The sequence below is a fragment of the Trifolium pratense genome, linkage group LG7 (assembly GCF_020283565.1).
Source record: "Trifolium pratense cultivar HEN17-A07 linkage group LG7, ARS_RC_1.1, whole genome shotgun sequence".
Lineage (NCBI taxonomy): Eukaryota > Viridiplantae > Streptophyta > Magnoliopsida > Fabales > Fabaceae > Trifolium > Trifolium pratense.
Window position 1 is genome coordinate 10,291,080 of NC_060065.1, and position 14,142 is coordinate 10,305,221.

The 14,142-nt window shown below is 31.7% G+C and overlaps 2 protein-coding genes and 1 long non-coding RNA gene across 5 annotated transcripts; 2 read left to right on the forward strand and 1 right to left on the reverse strand.

The window, feature by feature from the left end:
* Positions 1-7,754: 7,754 nt before the first annotated feature.
* On the forward strand, positions 7,755-8,627 carry LOC123895825 (uncharacterized mitochondrial protein AtMg00810-like). Its single transcript, XM_045946304.1, has one exon. It carries the CDS (start codon positions 7,755-7,757, stop codon positions 8,625-8,627), a length of 873 nt encoding a protein of 290 aa, XP_045802260.1.
* A 441-nt stretch (positions 8,628-9,068) lies between these two features.
* On the reverse strand, positions 9,069-10,167 carry LOC123896875 (dynein regulatory complex subunit 4-like). Its single transcript, XM_045947289.1, has one exon. It carries the CDS (start codon positions 9,712-9,714, stop codon positions 9,232-9,234), a length of 483 nt encoding a protein of 160 aa, XP_045803245.1. The 5' UTR covers positions 9,715-10,167; the 3' UTR covers positions 9,069-9,231.
* A 1,989-nt stretch (positions 10,168-12,156) lies between these two features.
* LOC123896876 lies at positions 12,157-13,529 on the forward strand. Of its 3 annotated transcripts, none has more exons than XR_006804661.1 (3): positions 12,157-12,210; positions 12,929-13,356; positions 13,465-13,529. It is a non-coding gene; the product is annotated as an uncharacterized LOC123896876 (long non-coding RNA). The 3 variants fall into 3 exon arrangements; XR_006804659.1 differs by lacking the exon at positions 12,157-12,210 and adding an exon at positions 12,673-12,759; XR_006804660.1 differs by lacking the exon at positions 12,157-12,210 and adding an exon at positions 12,673-12,741.
* Positions 13,530-14,142: the final 613 nt, after the last annotated feature.

A 14,142-nucleotide genomic window follows, 5' to 3' on the forward strand; every position in this document is an offset into this window, starting at 1 on the left:
AACACTTGTCTATTTTTTTGACATTTATTTTCTATATTTTCTGAAATATACGTGTTTATTTTTTTTTTCGGTACATTTGAAATACGGTAAATTCTAAGGACTATTGCATCAAGTGGTTCATGGTGGACCAATTACGAATAACATTATAACAAATACCAATTTTATAAAATTCATCGTTTGATTGAAAGTTTAGATCATGTAGATCATCCATAGAAAAATTTAGAAAAATTGAAAATCATTTGATATGTTATCGAGACACATCAAGATTAACGGTTTATTAAATAACGTAAATTTTGATGGATCTCAATAACACATCAAATGATTTTCAAAAAAATTTAAAAAATTTATGGATGATCTATACGATATAAACTTTCAATCCAATAGTTAATTTTGTAAAATCATATTCGGTAGATCACTTGTCCACGGTGGACCACCTAAACTTTTGTTAATCTTTTATATTATAAGCTTGTATACACAAGCAAACTCTAAATCCTAATTTGTTTTCCCTCCTTTTTATCTTGCAATTTTTATTAAAAAATAATACAATTTTGTCTTGACTATGATTCAAACCCGCAACCCTTCAGTATAAGGCAATATTTCCAACCATTATGGCAAGTATATCAATTGTGATTAAAGTTATGTGCAATAATTGATAAGCACCATCAATTTTAAAAGTATATCATATCAAAATTATTGTTGACTATATTATTCATCACAAAATATTTTTATGTCTTTCCTGATTAATGATTTTTTTTTTACCGGATCATAAATTTAGAAAATAATTATCATGTGAGATTTAGAAAGTTATTATCACGTGTAATTTAGAAAGTTATTATCAAACTCAATTCTGCTAAATCAATTTTTTTTGCAATACAACCAAACACAACCATAGTCATGTCACTAATCACATTCATTATTTTGATTTTAACATTGCAGATTTAATATTAACCGATGATCAATTGATACAATATGCACTAGCATACCAATTGTGATTTAAATTATGTCCACAAAGTGTTAAGCTCCATCAACTTTCATAGGAAAGATTTCATACGACAATTAAGCACCATCAATTTTCATTGCACAATTTAAACAATTTAAAACCGATAATTACTTATATTACAAGCTTGCTAACATAAGCTAACCCTAAACCAAATTTTTTCTCCTCTCATTTTCTCTTTCTTTTTATTGCAACTTTATATTAAAAAAATACAGATTTGTCATCTAACCTGCATCCCTTACCTACAATAAAACATTTCAACCGCTAAAACATGTGCTTCAATTATGAAAGAATTTAGGAATCTTAATATGTTAACCCTGTTTTCAATAAATTTGAACGGCGGAATTAATCACAATTTTTATTTATTTATGGATGTCTACTTAAGTTTATGTTCTTGATTATGTCTTTAATTTTTTTTTTAACCTTTAATTATCATCAATTTTTTAACCTTTAGTTATCAGCAAATTTTTTTTAATAAGTAAACAAAACGATGGGGTTCCAAAATTATTTAAAAAATATATAAAATATAAAATAAGCACATAAACAAATATAGAATAATTAGTCCATGAAATTTTCTATACTACTCTTATTGAAAATGCTCTTGGAATTTTTGTATTTTATTTTTTATTGTTACATATTACACCTAATTAGACCCATGCACCACATGGGTCAAAGTTCTAGTTGTAATAATTATTTTACACAATTATTCTTATTAAATTAGTGTTTATATCATTCAGCTCCTATCGTCTATTCATTAGTTTTACAACTTATCTATATATCTATATATATAATTCCTAAATAGTTATCCTAATGTTTATCTAAACCCTAATCCACTTAAACCAATCAAATTTTTTTATTTGACCATGTCATCCAATACATCCAATTAAATCACTCTATCATGTCACATCACTTCCTACTTCTCTCTAAAACTCAATTTAGAAGTTAATTTAATTCTTGCTCCTCTTCCAATGCCTACCAATCAACATTTATGTATCAGTTTCATTTTTCTTTTCATATTGCACCATTTATATGCATTATCTTTTCATATGTTCTTTTCAAGTTTTTTTTTTTCTCCTTAAATGCACCTATCCCCTTACCCCTATGTATATATTACCTTCATTCATGCAACTTTTATGTTTCTTTTCATTTGTCCAAATCATGTGATTATTTGTTACCATTGTTTTGTAATATTTCCTTTTTGCAGATGATGGGTGACCATCATTCTTCTTCTTCTTAATAATTTTTGTTTTAATCTCTTTCTTTTAGTGGTTTTGGTATTTTTGTGATGAATACACCCATGGATTTTTTTTCAAAACTAAATACTTCGCATTAATTTGTGTCATTTCTCTGTTCATATGATTCATCCTCTTTTACGAATCCGCATGTCTTTTGTGAGGAGTAATTCAAATTAGCATTCCTATGGTAATTCTAAACCGACATAATTATCTATTATCTATGTATCATTTAAATGTGTCATTTTAATTTTCATTTTTTTGTCAATTAAGTGATCTTCTATACTAACTCCAAATAATTCAAGGCATGAGTCAGATTACCGATCCTGTTGTTGTTTTGTTAGCCGATGATTTAATGCAAACACAATGAATGACTATTGGGGAGTTCATCAAATTCCCTATTTATAGATTTATAAAACTAGATGCTCTAATTAATTATAAATTTGATATTTTTATTTGTGGACTAATTAAGCGAAAACACTTGAATCATGCTATGATTGGAGTTTGAATATCGGATTCTCTATTTTATTATTTTAATAATATTTATTGTTTCAATTTCTCCAATTATAATATAAAACAACACATTACACCCGTGCATCGCACGGGTAAGGGCGCATTAGTTTTTTTACAATGTGAAATGACTCTTCACATGCATGGAATTTGTAATCGAGCAGCTCCATACAATATTAAAAAGAAACTAACGCTTTATATAGCCTATAATTGTGATGCTTATTATTATGTTTAGCTTAGATTAGAAAGTTTCTTTCCTTCAACAGAAAAAAAAAAAAAAAACTTTCATTATTTCAATTATCATAACCGTACCATTAAGTATTTTTCACTATTACATTCTTCTAACTTTAGAGCTTCTTGCAAATATAACTAACATAATAAAAGAAATATTGCATAATTTTCAGTTTCACTCTACCCTTTATAATCATCACTTATCACATTTTTTTTCATCTTTGTTCTACACGTTTGATACTTGCAATGGTACTCATGAGATCATATACATCTTCAACTTCAAATTGTGCACTATGTGTACTATTGATAGCAATCTCAGCAAGATATGTAGAGATTTTTTGAATACTTGTGTTCATTTGTCTTTTATAGTAGGCTAAATTAGTTAAATGGTCTCTTAAAGACATTTTAGGTTTCATAATGGTCTCTTAAAGAGAAAAAAAGTCTGAATTAGTCCCTTAAAGACATATTTGTTAATCACAATGGTCCCTTCCATTAGTTTTTAACACAAAATGTATTAGGTGGACTAACATTACATTTGGTGCACCATAGATCTCAATAAATCTCTTAATTTAAACCGTTTGATCTTATTGAAAAACAATAGCCATTGAATTTTGAATGTCCACCATATCTAACGGTGCACCATTACCAAATAATTTTTCTCTCTATTTCTTCATCTTCTTCATTTACTCATTTACCTTGTTCTTCATCTTCCTCATCATGTTCTCATAAATTCATCAAACAAATCAAGATTTGCAACTTCAACATTTTCAAATTTGCAACAAATTAAAGGTAATGGTATACAAACCAAAACAAAATACTTTTTATTAAAATTTAATATTGGATGTTCATCATTTCTTCGAATTTCTGGGTTTTTCTTACCAAAATAAAATTATGGGTTTTAAACCAAAATGAAAAAATCTACCCAACAAGGCAACAATAATAACAACCTTAATTGAAGAGAATAAGAAAGGAACAAGGATTTTGTGTGCCTTGATTCTCTCCTGATTTCAATTGAAGAGGAAGAAGGAACAAGGATTTGGGAATTAGGGGAGATAACATAGTAATTAGGTGTGGGAAACAGCAACGACAACAAATCAACATAAGAAGAAGATGAAGGAAATGGTGAAGATGAGATCTGGAAAAAAAAAAACTTTTCCTTTGTTTTTTCTTTTTTTTTGGAAAATGATTTGCCACATCATCACAACTTAACGTTTTCAGTGAAAATTAGACGGAAGGGACCATTGTGATCAACGGATATGTCTTTAAGGGACCAATTTAAGGGACCATTGTGAAACCTAAAATTTCTTTAAGGGACCTTTTAACTAATTTAATCTTTATAGTAAAAACTTAATTATTACGTTCTTTTGTTTTTTTTTTGTTTTTATATTCTTTTGTTGTTTTGTTACTTTTATATTCATTTTTTCTTTAATGTCATGAAGTGAAAACATAATTGATTGCTCATGTTCGGAATGTGAGAAAGATTTTGAAGGAGAACTTAGGTGAGTTTTGTCAAATCCCTAGAAATAATTTCCTAACTTATCAGCTACTCAAAACAATGTCAACAAGTAGATCACTTTTTACCAACTTTTTATCTATTGTGTTTTTAAAAGAACATATTTGTTGTTTTTATACATCAACACACAAATGTTATTTTATGGACAACATCGCTATGTTCATTGCAATTTCATGTTTTTCAATCGTTAACAGTGTTATAAAGAATGATATGTTGCCGAGTGGAGAATGGTGTATGTATTGGTGCAAGTCAAGTATAATTTTTAATTTAGTTTTATATGCATATAGTCCTATTCAATCTTTTTTTACATAATTATTATATATTATTACTGTAATTTTTATTAAATATATGGCTAATTTTTAAATTTTTTATTCATTGCTAGCAACATCTCTATTTAATTTTAGGTACAAGTAAACTTCAAAACAAGGAACTCAAAAGTCGTCCCCAAGAATTTTGATTATGTTAAACCAAGCATACTAAAATTTATCCATCACTTCCACAAATTAGTTAACACTCTTTTTTCTATTTAATTTCATTTATAGAATAACAAATTTAGTCAAAAAATTATTTTTATTTATTTATTTATAAAAATAATAAAAAGTTCAAATTGATGAAATGTCAATGAAAAGTCGTAAGTCACAAACTATTTTTATTTTATCACATGATAAACAAAAGTCAAAGTCACCATTTCTCATACTTCTTAGTTTAACATTTCTCATGAGCAATATTTTCACCAAGTATAAGTATGTATGACCCCAAACTCTTATTGAAAATAAATAAATAACGGAAAATTAAAAATAAAAAAGCAAAGTGACTTGTGATTAAAATTGCAACTCATATAAAGAACACTAAGATCTTATACGATTACACTATTAAAATAAAATATGGTACATCCTTTCAATAAAAAATCGAGAAGAAACAATAGACTAATAAAGTTGGGATATGGTACATCCTTTCAATAAAAAAATCGAGAAGAAACAAGACTAATAAAGTCGGGATAAAATTCGACCAAGTGAGTAATTGAGAAGAAACTTCAAGAGAACGAGAGGGGAATAAGTAGATAAGTTATTTGACATCTTAAATTGCATAGAAGGGAGTAAGCAGTAACGTTGCTATTTGATAGGTAATTTTCGGAACATGAGATCACGTGATAAACAAAGTAAAAGTCACCATTTCTCATTTCTCATACTTCTTAGTTCAACATTTCTCATGAGTAATATTTTCACCAAGTATATAAGTATGTATGACCACCAACTCTTATTGAAAATAAATAAATAAGAGATACATTAAAAATAAAAAATAAAAGTGACTTTTGACTGAAATTGCAACTCATATAAAGAAAACTAAGATCTTATACGATTATACTATTAAAATAAAATATGATACATCCTTTCAATAAAAAATATTTTAATTCTGAACAACTTTTTTTGTTTTTACACATATATAATATTGAATATAATCATAATGTAAAAGTTTCTATCATTTAACTATGCATTTTAATCGAATGTGTGATTAGACTTATTATAATTATTATTTTTCATTTATAAAAATATTTTAATTATGTATTTTAATCGAACTCGTGCGGGTTTACCCCTAGTTATACTTAACACACAATGAAATTAGAACAGCTATGCTCCATCAAAAAACAAAAAGTAAAAGTGTAAAATAATAAATAATTTTTATATTGATACAAACATTATTTATACTTTAGAAAAGTAACATACACAAATGTCAATTTACCATATTTAGTGTTTTTTAATGCATGTCACCATATTTACTATTTAGTTCATTAACTATAACTAGCATTTCAAGAGATTGTCAAAAAAAAAAAAAGAGTATTTCATGACCACTAGTTAACATTTTCTTCATTAATAATAATAATAATAAGGGGAAAATACACTGACCTCCCCCGAAGTTTCTTTAAAAGACACAAACACCTCTTGTGTGCTTCTGTTCCACGTGAATTTTGGGGCGAAGCAATTCTCACCGCCGTTCATGCCATTAATAGAATTCCATCATTTGTCACCTCAGGTTTGTCTCCCTTTGAAAAATTGTATGGTTCTTGTCCTGATTATTCTTCTTTGAAGGTCTTTAGTTCTACTTGCTTTGTACTTCGTCCTCAAGTAGAACGTAATAAATTGTCTCCTCGTTCTACAATATGTGTTTTTCTTGGTTATGGAGCTGGTCAAAAGGGTTATCGCTGTTATGATCCTTCAAGTGACAAATTGTATGTTTCTCGTCATGTTGTGTTTCTTGAGCATATTCCATATTACTCTCTTTCCTCGGATTCTCATACTCCTAGCAGGTCTGAACTAACTAATATTGATCCTTTTTGTATTGATAATGATATATTTCATGACTGTAATTTTGAGAACTGTAGCGATGATATTAGTGCTACTCCAGATGCAGATGTCCCTTCTGTCCTAAATCCTAATGGCTACTCAACAACCTCCTATGACTGTTGTCCCTCCTACACCTCCTCCTCCACCACCACCTCCCCCACCTCCTCGTTACCCTCTTCGTGAACGTAAGTCTACTCGATTGCCTGATTTTGTTTATTCAAATTATTCTGCTACTTTTGCTTCTTTTCTAACCTCTCTTTCATAGTTTGTCTGAACCGTCCTCCTATAAAGAAGCTATTCTTGATCCTCTTTGGCAAAAGGCTATGGCAGAGGAACTTGCTGCTTTGCACAAGACAAATACTTGGGACTTAGTACCTCTTCCACCAGGAAAACGTGCTATTGGGTCTCGTTGGGTATATAAGATTAAAACCAAATCTGATGGGTCGGTTGAGCGTTACAAAGCCCGTCTTGTGGCTAAGGGATTCTCTCAACAATATGGTATGGATTATGAAGAAACATTTGCTCCTGTGGCCAAGATGACTACCATTCGCACTCTTATTGCTGTTGCGTCTATTCGTCAGTGGCATATATCTCAATTGGACGTTAAAAATGCTTTTTTAAATGGTGATCTTAAAGAAGAAGTTTATATGGTACCTCCATCAGGTGTTTTTCATAAGCAGGGGGAAGTTTGTAAGTTGAAGAAAGCTTTATATGGTTTGAAACAAGCTCCGCGAGCTTGGTTTGAAAAGTTCTCAACTGTGATTTCATCTCTTGGATTTCGCTCTAGTGATTATGATTCTGCTTTATTTGTCAGGACAACTTCTCATGGACGTATCATACTATCTTTATATGTTGATGATATGATTATTACAGGTGATGATGTTGATGGAATTGATGAGGTAAAATTATAGTTAGCTGAAAGATTTGAGATGAAGGATTTAGGCCCTCTTCGATATTTTTTGGGGATTAAAGTTGCATACTCTCGTAAAGGTTATCTTCTATCTCAAAGCAAGTACATTGCCAACATTCTAGAACAAGCTCGCCTCTCTGATAATCGAGCAATAGATAGTCCGCTTGAGCTGAATGTGAAATATGCTCCCTCTGATGGGGTTCCTCTAGCAGACCCCACTTTATATCGTACCTTGGTTGGAAGCTTGGTGTATCTTACTATTACTAGACCTGATATTGCTTATGCAGTGCATGTTGTTAGTCAGTTTGTTGTTTCTCCCACTACAGTACATTGGGCAGCCGTGCTTCGTATTTTGCGTTATCTTCGGGGAACTCAGTTTCAGAGCCTTTTATTCCCCTCATCTTCTTCCTTGGAGTTATGTGCTTACTCTGATGCTGATTGGGCTGGTGATCCTATTGACCGCAAATCTACCACAGGGTTTTGTATTTTTCTTGGAGAGTCTCTCATCTCTTGGAAGAGTAAAAAACAGGACATTGTCTCCCGCTCTTCTACAGAAGCTGAGTATCGTGCTATGGCATCCACCACCACTGAAATAGTTTGGTTGCATTGGCTACTTTCTGATATGGGTATCTCTCTTTCTCAACCAACTCCTATGTATTGTGATAACAAGAGTGCAATTCAAATTGCCCACAACTCGGTCTTCCATGAACGTACCAAACATATTGAGATTGATTGTCACTTCACACGTCACCATCTTCAGCATGGCACCATTACTTTGCCGTTTATTTCTTCTTCCTTGCAGATTGCTGATTTGTTCACGAAGACACATTCTATTAAACGTTTTCATTTCTTGATTGACAAACTCTCGATGCTCTCTGTTAATGCATCGTGAGTTTGAGGGGAGATATTAGATAATAATTATATTATTATTATTATTATTATACAGGGTAGTTTAGTCTTTTCTAATTTCTAGTTTATATACTCTATTGTACTATTGTTTCATTAAGCTTTGCTCATATGATAGAAACCCTAACCTAAAGGGTGTTCTCTTCTCCTTTGTTATTCTTCTTCTTTATTTCTATATGTTCACCGTTGTTTAACAAGTTGATCATCTGTGAAAGATGACAGATGACATAAATCAATATGACAATAGGGATTTAAGAAATAGAATTAATATGAAAGAATGTAAACTCTCTCCTAGATTGGAATGCATGGATGAAAGCGAAAATCATTTTATTTTATATAAGAAGTAAGTATAACAGACGATATCCTCATATCAGGTTGAAATGAAATTGTTACATTAAACTAGATGATGAAGAACATTTACCTGATTCCATTTCCTCTTCAAATGATTTTATTAATGTTTCATATTGATTGTCTCTTAAGTCAAGTTCCTTCAGTTGTCTTTCAAATTGATTCCCTTTGGACTTCAGCTCTTTCACTTGCAGTTCCAACTGAATCAGTTCAAACTCTCTCACTCGGCATTTAAATTCCTGTTATTTTGATTCAAACTCCCTTACTCGGTCTTGAAAGTCCTTCTCTTTTGATTCAAACTCTCTCACTTGGCTTTTAAATACCTTCTCCTTTGATTGAAACTCCTTCACTTGTCCTTGATATTGATTCAATTTTGATCCGAGCTCTTTCTCTTCGCTTTCAAAATCATTCATTTTTGTAGCGAGCTTCTTCACCTCTTCATCAAAGTTTATCTCTTTTGATTCAAACTCCTTCACTCGGCATTCAAGTTGATATTCTTTTAAGTTGAGATCCTTTAATTGACTTTCGAAATGCTTCTTATCTGATTCAAGCTCCTTCAATTGGCCTTTAAATTCGTGCTCTTTTATTTCAAATTCTTTTACTCGAGCTTCAAGCTGTTGCTCTTTTGATCTGAGTTCATTCACTTGCTTTTCAAGATGCTTCTTTTTCGATTCCAGCTCCTTTACTTGCCCTTGAAATTTCTCCTCTTTAGAATTAAACTCCATTACCCGACCTTCAAGATGCTTCTTTTTGGATTCCAGCTCCTTTACTTGCCCTTGAAATCTCTCCTCTTTAGATTTAAACTCCTTCACCAGCTCTTTTCAATAGATCTCCTTCGTTTTTTGGTATTCACAATACTTCTTTTCTAATTCAAGCTCATTTACTAGTCTTTCAAATAGCTTCTCTATTGATTCGAGCTCCTTCACTTTGCTTTCAAAATGCTTCTTTTTTATTTCAAGTTCCTTCAGCTGGCCTTTAAATTCCTCCTGCTTTAATTCAAACTCCTTCACACGACCTTCAAATTCCTCCTATTTTGATTCAAACTCCTTCACTCGGCCTTCAAGCTGCTTATCTTTTAACTCCAACTCCTTTGCTCTTCCATCAAATTGGTTATTTGTTGACTCGAAGTCCATCATTTGAGCATCTTGATAATACCTCTTTGACATTGCATTTTCTAACTTGTTCCTTTCTTATCGCAGTTCTTCTAATTTACCATTAACAAATATTTCAAAGCATCAAACTCTTCCTCTTTGGTCTTAATTTCCTTAGTACATTCAGCAATTTTTTGTGAGAGAGTCTCCAACTCCGCTTCCTTCTGTCCGTTGTTTTTGGTGACTTCACGAAGTTGTACATTATTTTCCCTGAGCTCATTCCTGTGCTTTTCAATTAAATTGTCATTTAAACAGACCTGTGCTTCCTTTTCTTCAAGATCTTTGACACATTCTTTAATTTTCCTCTGCATTTCCTCATAATATTGGTAGATTCTTCTACCAAAATTAGCTTGGTTTTTCTTATTTAGAAGCTATTTGGAGCATTCCTCAATATACCTCTCAAGGGATTGCAATTCCTTCTCCTCTTTTCTTCGCATTCCTCAGTCGATTTTTCAATTAATCCAAGTTCTCTCTTCATGTTCATCAAAATGGAACACCATATACCAACTGTGTACTTTGATTTCTTAAACGAAGTGTCCAAGGAATTGTTGTTATCAGAAGGCCTCTTAGCTCGTCGGCTATAGGTTAACATGTTAGAAACCTTAAACAACCGTTATTGAACTACACAAAAACTATTTCAAATCCTGGAAAACATAAAAGAAGCTTACAATAAGAAAAATCAACATAATCAACCATCAATACATTACTCCAAAAAAAAAAAAACAGAAGTTTCAAATTTCAATCACAAACAAATAAAAGGAAAACCGAAAACGAAACAAAAACATGCATGCAATGGTGATAAAAAATTGTGAGGACTACTTTACCCCTTGATAATTTGGGGGTATTTGGCCAACAATCAATGAGAGCAAGCCACACAAGTAGTATTACATGCGGTACTCATAACTAACTTGTAACCGATTTTTATTTCATATACATGCATATCATTGATTATAATGTAAATACCCAAATTATGAAAGAGTAGTTTAGAAAAAACAAAAATAGTATATTCATTAGATCTTCAATGCATGATACTGGTTCGTAAAAAGAAAACAAATGCATGTTGTGAATGAATGATAAAACAAGAAGGCATGAGAATGTATATTAATCAATATGTAGCTAGTGCTTACTGTGTATGTTTGTTTCCTTCCCGCGTACTGTGAAAAAGAGAGAGCTAATTAATCTCAGCAGAAGCAAGTTTGGAAGGTGGTACTAATTGGTAAAGGTAATTTTTTTTTAGAATCTATATCTATATCTATATATACTAAAAGATGATGAGCTTTCCCAACCCAAATCCTAATTCCCCCTTCAAAACCCTAATGCCTTATGTCATGTGTGATATCATATGGTTGTAATCATTGAGTCTGCGTCAATTTTATTGGACCTCTACTAGCACCAATTGGAGAGCTCCAAGTTTCTTTCTCTTTCTTCTCTCGTACTTTCTCATACGTACTGTGTTGTCTCACCATCCTCACACTTTCATCTCTCTATCCTCAATCTCTCTTTCTCTCTGACCTCCCCATCTCATCCTTATGCTCTCATCTCTCACATCAGTATCATCATCATCTAGCAAATCCAAATCAAGATCAACTCAAAGTTCACATGCAAGTGTAGATTTGTAATCCTTGAGTCTTGGCTTTCAAGGAAGGTAAACATCAAACCAATCTCTCAATTCCTTCTCAAATTCGTGTCTTTTAATCAAGCCTAAGATTGAGTTATATCTTGCATATGAGCTTCAAGGATCAAGGAGCCATGGTTAAGGGATTTGGAGCAATTTAGAAGAAGATTGGTGAAACTCATCTTCCTAGACAGGGCTTCACTAAAACGGTCAGTACTATCTTCTCGTAGCTCCGATTTAAATTGCGTTTGTTGCTATGAAAAGCTAACGAAATTCCCGTCATTTTGGGTACATGTTTCACTATTTTTGGATCAGTATTGATGTCTGAACATGCTTCTGAATTTGTGGGCTGAAGCTGTCAAAATGGTGTTTTAAGGGCTGCGGGTTTGGGTACAAAACGGCGCAAATGTATGATTTTAGGCTTGCGAAACAACGCAGTACGGCTGTTGAATCAGGTGGGTTCCCTTAGGAAACGATCACTTTAATAGATTAGCTTTAATAGTTTTGATTTTTCTGTTATTAGTGTGATTCTAAATTGATTTTACTAGAATGAACCCCCTTTTCAATTTTTTGTGTTTTCATAATTTTTTTACTTTGATTTGTTTGTGATTTTGTGAGTTTTTTAGTCAAGCCTAAGATTGAGTTTCATCTGGCATATGATCTTCAAGGATCAAGGAGCCATGGTTAAAGGATTTTGAGCAATTTAGAAGAAGATTGGTGAAACTCGTGTTCCTAGACAGAGCTTCACTAAAACGGTCAGTACTCTCTCCTCGTAGATCCGATTTAAATTTCGTTTGTTGCTATGGAGCTCTAACGAAATTTCCGTCATTTTGGGTACAAGTTTCACTATTTTTGTATCAGTATTGATGTCTGAACATGTTTCTGAAGTTGAGGGCTGAAGCTGTCAAAATGGTGTTTTTTGAGGGCTGCGGGTTTGGATACACAAACGGCGCAAATGGATAATTTTAGGCTTGCGAAACAACGCGGTACGGCTGTTGAATCAGGTGGTTTGCCTTAGGAAACGATCGCTTTAATAGATTAGCTTTAATAGTTTTGATTTTTCTGTTATTAGTGTGATTCTAATTTGATTTTACTAGAATGAACCCCTTTTTTAGTTTTTGTGTTTTCATAAAAAAATTTCTTTGATTTGTTTGTGATTTGCGAGTTTTTTAGGTTATAAATCTCGCTGCAATTTCTCAAATTCATGCCTTTTAATCAAGCCTAAGATTGAGTTTCATCTTGCATATGAGCTACAAGGATCAAAGAGCCATGGTTAAGGGATTTGGAACAATTTAGAACACAAAAAGGGATGTTGTATGCTATTCTTTTGTTCTTTTTCAAATAGTTTTTCATCTTTTCCTGGATTTGGAAGAAAATCTAGATGAAAGATGATAAACAACAATGAATATTGTTATTGTCTAATTTCATTGCAATATTTGTTTTCTACTGTTTCTAAACTTGAATTCTTGAATGATAATTGCAGGGTAAGGGAATGAGTAGTTTCCGTACGAGAAGGAACAAGACTCACACGCTCTGTGTTAGGTGTGGTTGTCGCAGTTTCCATCTCCAGAAGAGTCCTTGCCCAACATGTGCTTATCAAGGTTTTTTAGGTTTTTGAGTATTGTGTTTGTGTCAATTTTTTGTTTTTTTTTTTGTTTTTAGAATTGGAAATTGAAGATTGAATTTTTGTTGTGATTGAATGTTTTTAGATAACTGGAATGAGAAGCTATTAGGATGCCTCGCAGATTCAAGAGTGGATTTAGAGAAGCTAAATGATACTCCCCTAAGGAATTTCCATATGCTCATGACTAGCTTCCTTGGCTCATAGCAACCATGATTGATATATAAATCATGCTCCGCCGAATGAAGATAAGAACCCAAACCTGAAGAGATTCCCAAAAATCAAAATGATACCGGCGACCGGCATGTGGTGAGGGTGGGGTCTACCAAAACAGCCCATATCTTCTTCTTGCACACGAATAATTAATTTTCATCTGTGAGGGTAGGAATTTTTTTTTTTTTTTTATCTTTTTTTGAAGAAAAAAAATTCGATTATTATTTTTTCGATAAAAAAGTTCCTGATTTTTTTTGGAAAAAAGTTTCGATTTTAGATAAAAACAATTCCAAAGTTTTTTTCAATATTTTATTCGAAAAAAATTCCTGATTTTTTTTGGAAAGAAGTTTTGATTCTTTTTCGGAAATTTTTTTTTGATCATTTACGGGAAATTTTTTTCAATTTGGGAGAAATAAAAAAATTGATAAAAAGTGAAAATATTGATAAAACTTAAAAAAAAGATAATTTATTTTTTTTAATAAAATTCAGTTCATAAATTCAAACTGGTTCTCAACCGGTTATACATTGAATTGTAACTGTTTTTTAAGAGTGG